Here is a 14,753-nt window from a genome sequence, read left to right as displayed (position 1 = left end):
GCAAATCGCGTTTCTGTCTCTTATGACAAAGGGTTATTATGCCTGAATGTATACTCATAGTCCAGTGGCGGGACAAGAAGCAGGGCGGTGCAGATTGCTGTACCCGCTAGAGGGGGAGGATTATTTTCTTGGCCGTGCGTGCTGCTCTTCCTCCTCTCTTTGTATTTGGTCGGGGCCTGCTCTTGTCAGGCCTGTCTGCGCTCTCTGCGGTACTGTCTGTCTGTCTGCTTAGCTGTCTGTCTCCCTGTCTCTTATAATTAATGGCCCTCGCCGGCAGACGGCCCTCTGGGAAACAGTGACCACGGTTACCTTCACATTGGCTCTCAGAGTGCATCTTAGGCTACATATAGGTCTGGCCCGGGCACACACATCTCTGATTCAGGGCTCAGTCAGTCAGACAGTTCGGCTATTAGAGATTTGCATGACCCCCCCCCCCCCCCACACACATTATCATAAAATTATCATATTTAAATAAATAAAAAAAACATATCGATGAGATTTTCTTTTTTAAATGGGACTTTTTATCCCTATGGATGGATGCACTGTGCTCTAATTAAAGTATTGGGCTGTTTTGGTTCTAGCTCATAATGTTAGAACTTGAGGCATACATTATCCAAAATAAAGGATTGCCACCGAATGAAACCATTTCCAAAGACAAAGGCACGATGGAACTTGGATCATGTTTTTGGTCATTTGGAGACTGAAAATATTTAGAACGGAATTAATTAATCTGATAATGGTTATGCACGGTGTTTAAAGTCCTGTCACATGGACATATAGGATATTCTGTCATTTGTTGTGGCCATTTCTAGTAGCCTATTCTTATGTTGTTACATTGTAACTTTTTCTTTGGATAAATATATAACTTCCAGTTTTAGACTTTTGATTGGATGAGTCACACTCTTTTAGTACCAATATTGCTTCAGATGGTTCAATAAAGTGCAAACCATAGTTTTAGGATTATCACCATACATAAAACCCTTCTCTGATAATGAAAAGACTACTACCTTATGTATGTTTTTGGTGATAAAGTATTGGATAATTGCAAACTTTGACCAGATGGTGCAGGGGATCAAAAAGTTATTGAGATTCATCCTCTGTGGACTATCAATTTGTGTACCATATATCATGGAAATCCAATAGCTGATGAGCTATTTCTCTCTGGACCAAAGTAGTGAGGCCGTAAATCATTGCCCTTGACTGCGTCACAGCATTAGTGGTCAGTTGGCATGGTGGCTCAAACAGGGATTAGCATACATGTAAACAAGAATAGCACTAATCTCCTAGGTAATATGATCTTATTTTTAGACTTCTAGTAGCTGGACACCCTGACCTATTAGAAGAAATCATTTACTGCAGCAGCAGCCAACTGAGCTTGTTTCAAACTAAATACATCTTAATAATATGTTTTCATTGAAATTTGATTGGACAGTTTTGCAGTTGTCATTCATTTATAAACTCAGCCTAGTTTAGCTGTGACTAAAAGCTTTGTAACTGCGATGGCATGTTAATGTCTACAAACAAATTAAATTGAGATAATGCAAACTTTACACAGTTAGGCTAGTTGTCTTATCAGCTGACAACCGTGTCCCCCAGCACACTGTAGGTGAAAGGTGCTGGGGTTTCGGTCTTACATTAGTATAACCACTAGGTGTCTCTCAAAGACATAAGTTAGAGGCATGTCATTCTTGAGTGCCTTATATTTTAACGCTGCTAAGTTCTACCTGATCATTTTAACAATGAAATTAACCTTTAACCACTTAAAAAATATAATGCACAAATATATTTTATTTAAAACAATCCATGTGTTAAAGAAAAAGTACAGTAATAACAGGTCGAACAAAAACATAAAAACATCAGTTTATCAATAAATATATTCATGCGCTCAACCTGTCTATAGCCAATTCTCATATAACACATATACAGGTACTATATCACTGCACAACCTATCTTAAAGTGTATTCATGTTATAACTGTACTAAGTCTACCACAATATTATATTTATTTAATATAAAGGTATATTGTATTTTTTTTCCTATATTTAACTTATTTGTTTAGATTCCTATTTTTACAGTATAATTTTCATATTATACATTTTTGTTTGAGCATTGTTGGAGGTATCCTGAAGCCCGGAGAATTAAGAAATGAATTGCCAGTATTTTTCAGTGAGACTATAATTGTTGTGCACATGAAGACTACACTGAACATATTGCAGCAAGTTAGGCATATAGCTGCGCTTTTTCGGGGTTTATGTTCTAACTTTTCCAGGTTTTCAACTTGTTGTTATAGAGAAGTAACTAGCAAACAGTTGTGTTTAACACATGTTGCCGACATGGAGCAACATTGCAATTCTTTTGGTGAATTTATTCTGGCCACCTGACAAATGTAAGTCCAATGTTCACACTTTTTTGGCTCTGTTTGCCTTCCAACAGCTGTAATGACATCGGTGATAATGAACCAAAACAGTCAAGTTGTGGGCAGTTAATGTACAATAACAACAACAAACTAAATCCACTGAAAAATGCTGAGCTGACTTTCACCGTGTACAATTGCTGTTATTCAATGCAGTTATTAGTAAGGTCTTTTCACACTTGGGTAAGATTTGATGTCCTTGAGAAACCCGCTGCATAGTAGTTTGGTTTTTCTTCAGGACATTTTCCAGACAACTTTATTTTTCTCACGTTGGGAGGTAGACCTTGAAACTCAAAGCATTTAGCGTATGCGAGAAAAACAGATGATGCAGTGGAAGCGACAATACAAGGGGAGTCAATCATACAGTCGTCTCTGTGTGTGAAGTTACTGCCAGCCTGTGCTGAAACTCTTTGAACTTCTTCAGAGGCAGTTTGTAGCAGGGAAACGATTCCACCGTGTCCCTCCTAATGAAAATGTAGATTAAAGGGTCTACCAACGGGCTGAGATAGACAAGACAACTGGTCAAAACACCGGACCAATCCCTGACAGTGTCTTCTTCACTGTCACCTTTAAAGGAGTAATAGAGGTTCCTGATACTGAAGGGGAAGAACAAGACTGTGTACGTCCCCAACACCAGACTCAGAACGCCCACAACTCTCCTCCTGTCCTTCCTTTTATGTCTCATAGATAAACTCTTCTTGAGGGCTTTCCATGTGGCCACGAAAACACCCAGAAGAATTGGTGCGGGGAAGAGGCAGAAGATGGAAAATATCGACAAGGAGATTCTGGTGTTAGTCTGGAATTGATAATCCAAAATGGAGTAGGCCAGCGAAAAGGTCCAAACGCAAAGTGAGATGAGGATGGGTAATCTTGCCTTGTTCTGCGTGTGGTACCACAATGGACAGGCCACCATTACATACCGCTCTACAGAAATCAGTAGCATGAAACCCAAACTGGAGGTCAGGCCAAGGTGGACCAACAGTCGGCCAATGCAGCGGGCCCAGACTAAGGGGGAGGAGGTTGCATCAAAGTACCTACTGATTATGAAGATACATGTGATCCCGATCTGAACGAGATCTGATAGGAGAAGGTTAATGGCGAAGATCGGAGCCACTTTGTTGTTCTTGAGGAGACTCAGCAGAGCGTAGCAGGCCAGGCTCACCTCAGGTAGTCCCACCACGAATATCACCCAGTCCACCCCAATGCCTATGGGATTTGAGTAATAGGCTGGGTCTTTACAGAAATGTGAAGCATTATGTATCCAAGTCATCTGGCTGTGGTTGGACATCTTGTAGTAGCATTGAGCTCTGCAGTTTTGCTCAGTGACGTTGTATTTTTTTTATCAACTTGTGCCCATTGGATAGGCCTATGTTCTTGCTTTTCCCTTTCTGCAAACACCGTGACACAAAAACAAATACATATAAACGAACAACATGTGAGTCAATAGCCACGCATAATGCACACATAAGGAAATTGCATAGTCATATTATTCAATATGTTTCAAAGTAAAATGTTGGTATCTTTCATATTTGTTAAAGAGATTCAACACTAGCGATACAAACCTAAAATACAAAGAAGATGTATCAGAAAAAAGCAGAGAGAAAGAGTTTTCTTAATTGATTGACTTACCTTGACATCTTAGTTGCATTGTGTTATTCACTCCCCTGTTTCAGTTAGAGCAGGGAAGTTGTTCGCTGTCATGATGTCGAGAGGTTTCAATGACCTTCGATCCAACCATGTCCTGGAAGAGCAATTATGCAAAGCAGGAGATGCAGAGAATAATACAGTGTGAAGCCAAGTCTCTTTTTTGTTATGCGCTAAACAAGCAGTGGAAGCATGACACAAATCCCATTGTGATAATATACAAACCAAGGCAAAACAGGTACGCAGGTGACGCAGACTGATAGAGAAGCAAATAGAAACCACACGTATCTTATTGTATATACACAGACAAAAAAAAAGTAACCACTTACATGCTTCCACACACTAACACAGCATAATTCAATAAAGTCATAATACCGTCCTAACAAAAAGGTTCTTAATTCAAACCCACTGGCTGGCTGGGGCCTTTCTGTGAGGAGTTTGTATGTTCTTCACAAGACTGCATGGGTTTTATGCTGGATTTCCAGATTCACACCTGCAGCATCTGATTATTCCTGCTTTTTGTATAGGCCATGGAAATACTGGTCCAGTGGCACACTTGGAACTTGAAACTTAGAAGCATGAAAAGCATGTAGTATGTAAAACAGAGAGAGGGGAAATTATTTCTGAATTCTATATATTGCAATGTCATATAATTTCTCTGATATTGGCTAACTGCTATACAGTTCAAAAATGAAGTAAAAACAGGAAGGTTTTACATGGCATTATAAAAAAATGGATGAACAAGATAAGTCTTCTGAGAGCAGAGGCCAACCAATTTTTGTTCTGTGACGTACATGATAAACAATAAGAATCCTTCCAAGATCCTTATCATTTCCCCCAAAGCCTTCCATTCTAAGGATCATGTGACCTGTCTGAGTCCGGTGCCGTGGTGGACAGTGGAGGGAGGGGGTGGGGGTGTTGGGGATCTGTTGGGATTAGCTTCAGTCAACCTACTGACCGCACACAACCCCCACGCTCACCGGAGGGCTACAGCCTGCAAACACCGCAACAACATCAGGTAGGAAATCCTAATTTTGTACTCAACGTTTATCTAAAAAATTCTCATTCAATTGCAGCTTTTGATTTATGTGAGTTGGTGGTTAAACATTTAAAAGCAGATCACTTGTAGGGTAAATGAGGCCACCTAGCTGTCAAGGATGATCTCCTGATCCTCGTACTTGGTCTGAGTCGAGTTAATGCTGATCTAAAGTCAGTTTTATAACCCTTTACCCTTATTGTGATCGCAATTACTTTCCTTACGTATTGGTCATCTACTATAAGTTATTGTATACCTGATACATTTAATGTTTAAATTCCATCAGTGTCTCACTTGAGACTATTTTAGTTAAGTGTACTGTCAAAGAGGTCTTAATACAACTTTATGGTAATTCTTCTGGACACTTTTTATAGTGAAGGTTCATTGCTTTAATAAAGCTATGAGGTGTTTGTGTTATTTTTGTCCACCCTCTCCCCATTTTCCCAGTTAAAATGGTTTCATATTTACTGTAAGTATTCAATTATAGACCATGGTAGGCACAAGCCCAGTAGAAAGGATTATTGGTCCAATCGCACAGTTGGAGTGAAACAGGGAACTTCCACTTGCCATCAGCTCAGTTAAAGTTGTGTTATTACTATCTGTTTAATGCTTCCTACAAGCAACACATTTAAGGTCACCTATTATTCAAAATACACTTTTTCATGGTTTTCAACATTTATATGGTGACGGTATGACTAGAGACTCACAAATACGAGAAAAAATAACTATTTTTTTCCACCTCCACCTTTCTGAAAATCTGTGTTCCCAAAGTACAGACAGATTTATCTCCCCTTAAGACGTCATAATGGGAGAAGCCAACCTAACTAACACAGCCTCCAGACAACACTAAACACACCCCAGATCCCACTTAATCTAACTTAGATTAAAACCGGCAGTTAGATTCAGGGCCAATGATAGCAGACTGGGCTTTTTGGAAGGCGTCGCTTAAAGAGACAGGCTCTAAAACAGAGTGTTTCAGACAAAGCGTGAAAAAAGGAGATTCTGCAATGGCACTGTGAGAAAAATAAATGTTTTTTACGTACACTACACAATGACAACAATTGCTAGTAGAACACCAAATTATACATTTGACTATTTTAATAAGCATTATATTGACCTCTAACTTGTGCAAATGTTGCCTTTCATTTGGTGTTGAACATGTCCACAACATCATTACATTTCATGTCATTTAGCAGACGCTTTGATCCAAAGCGACTTACAACTGGAGCACACTTTCATACATTCATATGTTAACTATCGAGAGCAATTTAGGGTCCAGTGTCTTGCCCAGGGACACTTGGACTTGTGGCGGGTCGACCACCCTACCCACTGAGCTGCATCATGTCTGCTTACATTTTCTATAACATGAAGCCTATATTTTGATTTGATTTGAATATTTTATTATTGTGTCATGCATTAGCATACCCAGCCCACAAGGCCTTACAAGACACCATTATAAAACACAGAAAGACCAAAAACCGAAAATAGATGCTAAACAATAACATTAACGATATAAACCATCCTGACGTTTCATCCAGGCTTTAGAAACAAAAGATGCCAACTTATAAACATTAAAGGAAAACAAACATTCCATCCTGACCTCATCATTACTCCAAAATATTTCAGGGTTTTGAGCAAACAGTTCATTTACAAAAGGTACTCTCAGTTCATCATAGAAGAGACAGTATAAAAGAAAATGAGATTCATTCTCCTAGGTCACACAGTTAACACAGTCTCTGTTCCTCTGGGATGTTCTTAAATCTGCCAACCTCAAGTGCCAGGGGAAGGAATCCCATTCTTAATTGGGCAACCAAGGATCTCTGATTTCTTGGTAAAATTGTTTTAACATATAATTCTGTTTCATAATTATGCTTGATCTGGATATATGTCCGTAATTTTGGTTTTAACATTATATCATTTAACCATTTTTCATTGAACGCGACAAGTAACTTTTTTCTAATTTTGTTGATGCTGCATGATCAATTATTTCTATAGATATACTGAAAATCGGCTTCTTCCAAGACAGCTTGAATCTCTGCAGCCCATGGAGAGTTCTGAACTTTACTCCACTTTACTACAATCACTGACTGCAATGCAAATTATCTGCAGATTTTCTATGCTCTTATAAATATATCACCAAGTATTTCATTTCTCTTGTATTTATAAATCCCCTATTTAGATAGAAGTCGTGTGTGACACAGGAACCCATTTATCTGCGCACTATGGCATCCCTGGAAGAAGAGCTGACCTGCTCTGTGTGTCGAGACAACTTCAGCCATGCCCACCCCCTGCCATGTGGTCACAGCTTCTGTCCCGCCTGCATCCGTGATGCCTGGAGCAGCCAGTGTGAGGGCAAAAATCGCTTCACCTGCCCACAGTGTCAGGAGGAGCATGGTGATGTTCTGTGTGACTGCTGCCCTCCTGAGGAAGTGGCAGGGCAGCCACCACTGTTGGCTGTCAAGACCTGCCTGAGATGCGAAGTGTCAATGTGTGCCCAACACCTTCAACCCCATCTAGAGAGACCAGCATTTAACACCCACCTATTGGTGGATCCGCTGGTGGACCTATCCCAGCGAAGGTGCCCGAAACACGAAGAGGTACTGCGCTACTACTGTGCCGACGAGAGGGTGTACGTGTGTAGTGACTGTCTGCTGGAGGGAGGCCATGCTCAGCACAAAGTGAAGGCACTGAGACAGGTGGAAGAGGATCTGAAGGTCAGCTGAGAGACAATTGTTCCGTTATGTTTGTGTGTGCATGCATGAGTATGCCATTCCTGATATATATGTGTGATTCCACAGGTCATTCTTCAGACACTACTCAGAAAAGCAGAGGAGAAGATGAAAGATGGAGAGCGAATCCTAATGGAGCATGAGCATATTGATTACACCATGGCTGTGAGTAAAAATTTACTTTGAGCACCCAGAAGATTTAGTTACGCAGCAATATGGCTGCTGCAAGAACTTCTGGGCAAGATCCCTGAAATTGGTGTTGCAAGAATCAAAATGCAGTTGTATTTTAACCTTTGACCTCAGAGCATGATTGGCCCACACATACAGTATACCCTGCGTTCCAAATCACATACTTTTTCTGTATACTCTACTACATACTAAAGCATGCAGGTTTGCATAGTACAAAATGTAATTGGATGTATTAGGACATCCTGGTATTTTTGGCATACTGCATTTGACATGCATGTATTGGGACATCCTAAATATTTTCCTGGCATACTAAATAGTATGGAAGTATGGGTATTGGAACGCAGGGATAGTGAAAGTGTGATTGGCTGTGCGCAGTTGATGGGCCGGAGAATCGCAACACATCCCTTTCCGCCATCCAAATCCTACCGATTACTCTTATTGGCTGTTCATATTTGCTGGCTCCGCCTAACAGCCCAGGTTTTGTAAGGCTTCCCTCCCAAAATGCAACTCTCTCAGTAGATGTTATGTTAACCCTTTACTGCCCAAGTTATAATAATCCTTTCCATGTACAACCCTCCAACTGGCCTCCTACTACAGTTGATTTTCTCCCCTTTGGTTTGAGTATGTCTGAATCAAAGATCTGTCAGAAACCACCAATCTCTCCTGACTGGTGGCAGGAGTCTCTGAGGCAGGATGACAGCAAGGTGGAGCGGATGGGCTCAGACCTTCAGGCCCAGGTGAGGATGCTTGTGTCCGCTCTAAGGGACATCACCAGGAGGGAGAGACAGCAGGTCATAGAGCGTGTGCATGAAGACAGTGCCAAGGTGAGAGATGACATGAACCATACACTGAGCATCCAGCACTACCTAGCCTCACTGCTGGTGGAGACGGACCCGTTCCTGCTCGTCTGGGTAAGATTTAGGTCACAGAAAGTGAATTATAGTAGAAGTAGTAGGATAGCAAGTTTGAATAATGATTATACAGTGATCTTTGTTTTGTGGAATTTGTTATTTCGCCATGTGGCATGGCTCGAATGATAGTAACGTCAGTCTGTTGGCCCATCAATTTGTCCCAGGCTGATATCAACAACTGTTGAATGGATTGTAATTCAATTTTATCAAGATATTCATGGTTTTCAGAGGACACATTTGACCTATGTTGGTAATCTCTTGACTTTACTCTAGAGCCACCAAGAAGATGACATTTTTAGTTTTGAGTGAAATAAGTCAACAATTGCCTTAATTTTTTTACGGACATTCGGGTCCACCCTATGACGAATTCTCATTACTTTGGTGATCAAGTTTTCCTTTGACACTATCTTCAAGTCAACATTCAATGTGTCCAATACTAATAGTTTAGGACACTGACATGCTTAATTGAACATGGTAAACAGTATATATGCTTAACAGTAACATATGTTAAAAATGTTACACTGCATTAGCATTAAGCTAAATCACTTCCGTAAGTATAGAGTATAGCCTAGCAGTAGAATAGTATTGTTTGATTTCGTACCTCTGTCTTGGTAAATGTAAAATTAAATATGTTTCCCTATGTGGCAAATCGCAATGATCTGGCAGAAACTGAATGGAGGATAATTTTGATAAGTTGTGCACATTGCTGTCATCAGGGGGTAGGGGATTCAAAGCCCCTGAAAACAGATTGTCAGTGTTTCTTTGTAGTTTGTATTACTAATGAGCATTTTGTACTCTTTTGTATGACGTGTACCATATATAAAAGCAGCTGCTTGATGATTGGCAGCTTAGATGAAAACTAACTGGAATGTTGTTACGGAGTAAATTCAACCCATAGAAGATGCTCTCATCAAACAGTTTTTTGTTATTAGTATATATGAATCTGAAGAATAGCAAGTTTTCAAGAAGTATTCTTATTAATGTTGTATAAGCTCGTGTATTGAGTAAAAAAGATGGTAGTCCTATGTGCAGAATCTACCTAATATAATGTTGAAGGCCACAGATGTGGTTAGCTATGTTTGAATGAGGGCTCTTGTCATTGTTAACTTATCGTGCTGGGCCGATTCACAGGGACATTTGTAATTATTTCAGTGAATGTCTCGTTTTATGTCATGTTTTTTTAAAAGCTGTCCTTGACTATTCTTTCCTAAGGCCTTTCAATCAGATGACACAAAGTAAGTCCATATTAGGTCAATGGTACTATGCTATGGTAGGTCCTCAGGTAAACTTAGGCCAGGACTTTAGTTGTGTTTGTTGGAAGGCAGTCTAGATGAAAGCAGTTTTTAAAATTACCTTTTAATATGCCTTTAATTCATTTGTGCTCATTCCTTAAAAGCCAGATAGATTCCCTCCTGCGTACCTTGTGCCTTTGTGTTCCAGGTTGCTAGCCGAGCTGAACAGCCCACTGTTTGTCCCTGCTACCGTCACTGTAGACAGGAAACACATCTTGGAAGACATGGAGAGCAAGTATCGAGAGTTCATCACCGCCACCCTCCGCTGCCTCAGTGAACTCAAGAGGGAGCTCTGTGAGTGGCAGATGGGTGACCCACACGCGCCATGTGCATTTATTCAACTTTCCCTATGGATTTGTGTGACAGTTTGTGAAATACGCTTATTCACTTTCTTGGCAAAAGTAAGCGAAGAAGACTGATACCACTCATATATTGTCCGTTAAAAATATGAAGCTACAGCCAGAAACAGGGAAACAGCTAGGATGGCTCAGTCCGAAATCTTTCAGGCTAGCTGTTTTCCGCTGGTTCCCGGTCTTTACGCTTAGCTAAGCTAAGCTGCATGTCTCCTGGCTTAGCTTTATATTTCACAATATCAACGTGAGTGTGGTATTAGTGTTAAGTGATCTCTGAAAATGACAAATGCCATGGATGATTACTTCATCTTTCAAATATTGATAAACTTTTTTTTGTTTTATATTTTGTATAGGCCTAGTATAAAGCACTAAGTGGTTGTATCTGTGTGGTTACTAAGACTGTACATGGATGGTTGAGTTTATAAATATATATATTTTTAATTGTTTTCCCTGTCTTACAGTAACCAGTGCCTTGACCCTGGACACTAACACAGCCCATCCTCTGTTGAGCATCTCTGATGACCTTCGCTCAGTGACGAGGGTAAAAAACCGCCTTCCTTGCACTGCTCACCCCGAACGTTTTGACCACTGGCCACAGGTCCTCGCCGTCCAGACCTTCTCCTCTGGGACTCACTACTGGGAGCTAGAGGCTGTTGGATTCTGGGATATCGGCGTGTGCTATAGAAGTGTGGGACGGAAGGGGAAAGAGGCCAACGCCTTTGGGAACAACAAGGTATATGTGTGCCCACAGCAGTTGGTTTAAAACGCTCAACTATTTAAAGATGATACATGTCACATTATAGCATTCATTTTATGTTTTTTGTTACCAAATGAAATGAGTGGGAGCCTCCGTTTAATGCCAGTGGTATTTGTACTGCCAGAGTTTTGACCACATTTCCCATGAACTCTTCGCTGACATAACTAAGATGGTTTTGTCTGGCTTCAGAGAAAATTAAAAGGTTGTTTTCAAAGATTTTTCCTTTCAATTTTTTTTCATTCAGTCATATCTCAGAAAATAAAACTGTTCGTTTGCACTCAATAAAAGAACACTCCTTTGTGCTGTAAAGCAACTCAACATTTTTGCATCAACATTTTACAGGGTTGCCTCAAATTACCACAGTAGGCCTGTATCTTAAAATGTACTCTCCACTAGCAAGTGCATTATTTATTTTAATAGAATTTTGAGAAAATCTGCAAAAAGAAATGGAGGTAAACAGCAGATTGTACTAGTACTTCTTTTCCAGGCAGGTTCCATTAAACCATTGCAGACGAAAAGGGCACACACAATAAGAGTATATAATAAAGAGAGAACCATTCAAAACCTCCGATGGTGAAAACATTGTAGAAGACATTTATCTTCACGTTAATTGGCATTTACAGTCTCATTATGGCGCCCCACAGATCAAATGTTTTCATTGGTGGATGTTTAATTCACAAGCTTCATATTTCAATGTATTTATTTTTACACCTAAGATGTAAGGAAAATTGTTATTCTAGTTTAAAATGATTTAAACCATTACAACAAAAACGTGTTACTCCCATTGAAAGGCCTATGTTCAATTCCCAGGTATCGTGGAGCTTGACACAGCAGCATGACAGGAAGTTGGCTGCCTGGCACAACCGCAGGAAGGTCCGCCTCACGTCCCAAATGACTGGAAACCGAGTTGCTGTCGCGGTGGACTACGGCACGGGCACCATCACCTTCTCAGAGGTGGGACCGTCGGGCAACCTGAAACATCTCCACACTTTCTCCACCTTGTTTACTCAGCCCTTGTGCTTGGGCTTTGGACTCTACAAAGCTGAGCTCCATAGCCGAATAACTATTGTCAAAGTGTGAGAATGGAGGACAGGGAAAACAATGCTGATGGGCACTGGGCCGGTTCAACTCAGACAAAGCCATGAAGACAAAGTGGAGTTGATTTTTTTTTCTCCACTTCTGGAACCACACAACCCTGTGATGAAACTTTTGCCGTAAGCCTCTGTGATATTTCTCTCCTCCGATCTTGAGCTAAGCTCTTCTTGGTCCTCAATAAAGAGAGAAAAACGTAGCTCCTAAGACTTTCCTCAGCTGACATTGACATGGAAATGATTTCCAGCAGAGAAAAGGGACAATGGAACATCCAATGAGTGAAGATGAGTGCATTCTAGTGGGACAGCAAATGAAGAAGCTCCTTTGAAGGAGCACATACATTTGTTTTCATAACAAAACTGCAAGATTGCTATGTCCTTTTGAAAGTGGACACTTGTCCCACTCCTTTCTGCTGCATTTCTGGTGGTCTACCTCAGTTTGACTGAAACTGAATTTTGTGAATACCAAATTAGGAACTTTGGCATTATGTATGTATGTCCAGGCATGTTTATGTGTTCATATACTAAAAAAAACACCAATAAAAGGAAATTGATGTAAACATCCTGCTCATCCTTATTTTGCTATAGAGTCTTAGAAAAGAAGCTACTTATCTACAAAAAGCATCAAGTGTTTTCCAGTGAAGGTGCACAAGAAACAAAAGGAGCACTTTATCCTTTTTAACTCGCCTTGAAGACACACTGAAGGAATCACTGATTTGATTGTATAGTAAAAAGGGAAAACAACTGTCACTCACTCCCTACGTTTGCTCTTTGAAGCAGCTCAGATATCCAATTATTTTGCCATTTTTCTTTATTTAACTGTAAACGTGAGTGGGCGGATGTAAGGGTGTGAGAGAAGCAGATGGAAAGGAAGGGGGGTGGCTGAGAGAAAGAGAGAGAGAGAGAGAAAGACAAGGAAGGAGAGCGAGAGAGAGACGGATCAGAGCTTAGTCTGTCTTGCTCACGAGCAGACTGGCTGCCGTGCTGTGAAATAATGTGATGGAGGAGCTAGAAAACAGGGATTCTTGACCATATTACGCTACTTCAGCCGGGAGGAAACAACTGCCTTCACCTGATATGGAGAACAAGACTGTTCAGACGGAAACAGGTGATCATCTCTTTTTAATAATTACTCGTATTGTACTGCACAGCAAAACAAAACAAAACAAATTCTGTCAGCGTATTCTAAAAGGATGTCTTTTTAAGCTGAATAATTGATCATTTTGCAATAACGTGAATCCTCCCCCAACCAACAAGCAGATGTACTTACATATGTGTGATGGAATCAGTTTAATTCAAAGGGATGTTTTCACACATCTAGTTCAAAGATAGAAGAATGGTATTAAAACATTTAAAATGTAGTGTTTAAAACGTAATGGCCTCGATCACTAGATTACTATGTCTGTGTCTTAAACAACAGAGCGAGGTTGTTCACACTGGAGAGAAAAATAAAAGAACAATGCACTAAGTGATTTTAGTTTGTTTTAACTGTAAAGCTACTATATGTGTGTCTGTGGGCGTGAAAAAAAAGCACAAGTGAGAGAGAGAGAGAGAATGTGTGTTTGTTGTGTGAGGGAATGTGTGTTGAGCAGTGTTGGGGAGGCAGGGGGTGTTACGTGTGAAAGGCAGATGGTCACACAGTGGAGTTGTTCCCCCACTCCCTCTCTCTTTCTTACTCCCTTCTGGGTCCTACATCTTTTCCCTGTCACCTTTCCAGAATCTTACCTCATCGTTTTTTTTTGTTTTATTTTTATTTATTTATTTATTTTTAATTTTTTTCTTACTTTCTTTCCTCCACCTCTCCTCAGCATCTTCTATCTTCTCATCCTTCCATCCATCTATCTGTTGGAAGTTTGATCCTGGATCCTCACTGACTTTGCTTCACTTTTTCTTTTCCCAGACCCTATCTTCCCCTTTCCAGCTACTCCTCTTCTGCCTTCTTGTCAGGCTCTTCTGAAGAAGAAATCAGCTTGAAAATACCAAGAGATTCTTCCTTTTTTTTGTTGGGGTGATTGACATCCTGGTCCCTGCTGACACAGCAAGTAGGACACTGAAGAGATTTGGGGATTTTGCGGGGGAAACAACAAAACTAGAAAGAAACACAAAAAGGCAATGATTGAAAGATATGGCAAAGGATCAGTTTTGAGTTTTTCTCTGATAATAATTTAACCCTGCAGGTGGTACCAGCCAAAACCACATAGAGGTTAAAGTTTGGAATATTTCAACAAAGACCATTTGTTACACTATAATGTTTGTTTTCATTTCAAGTCGTCCAAAGTGACACTTATCTGCGGTAGAATCGATCGGAGATATTCCTCTTAACATCCCAGGGTTCGGTC

The 14,753-nt window shown here is 40.4% G+C and overlaps 1 protein-coding gene across 1 annotated transcript; it reads left to right on the top strand.

Moving 5' to 3' along the window:
* Positions 1-7,314: 7,314 nt before the first annotated feature.
* LOC307255712 (E3 ubiquitin-protein ligase TRIM11-like) lies at positions 7,315-12,403 on the top strand (the record flags this gene model as incomplete). The annotated part of the gene is made up of 7 exons (XM_080034463.1): positions 7,315-7,806; positions 7,891-7,986; positions 8,688-8,921; positions 10,134-10,156; positions 10,362-10,507; positions 11,028-11,299; positions 12,134-12,403. 7 exons carry the CDS (start codon positions 7,315-7,317, stop codon positions 12,401-12,403), a joined length of 1,533 nt encoding a protein of 510 aa, XP_079890589.1.
* Positions 12,404-14,753: the final 2,350 nt, after the last annotated feature.

This window comes from Ammodytes marinus (assembly GCF_949987685.1).
Source record: "Ammodytes marinus genome assembly, chromosome: 9".
NCBI classification, from domain to species: Eukaryota; Metazoa; Chordata; class Actinopteri; order Uranoscopiformes; family Ammodytidae; genus Ammodytes; species Ammodytes marinus.
The sequence above is the reverse complement of the archived record's forward strand: the minus strand, read 5'-3'. Positions and strand labels throughout refer to the sequence as shown.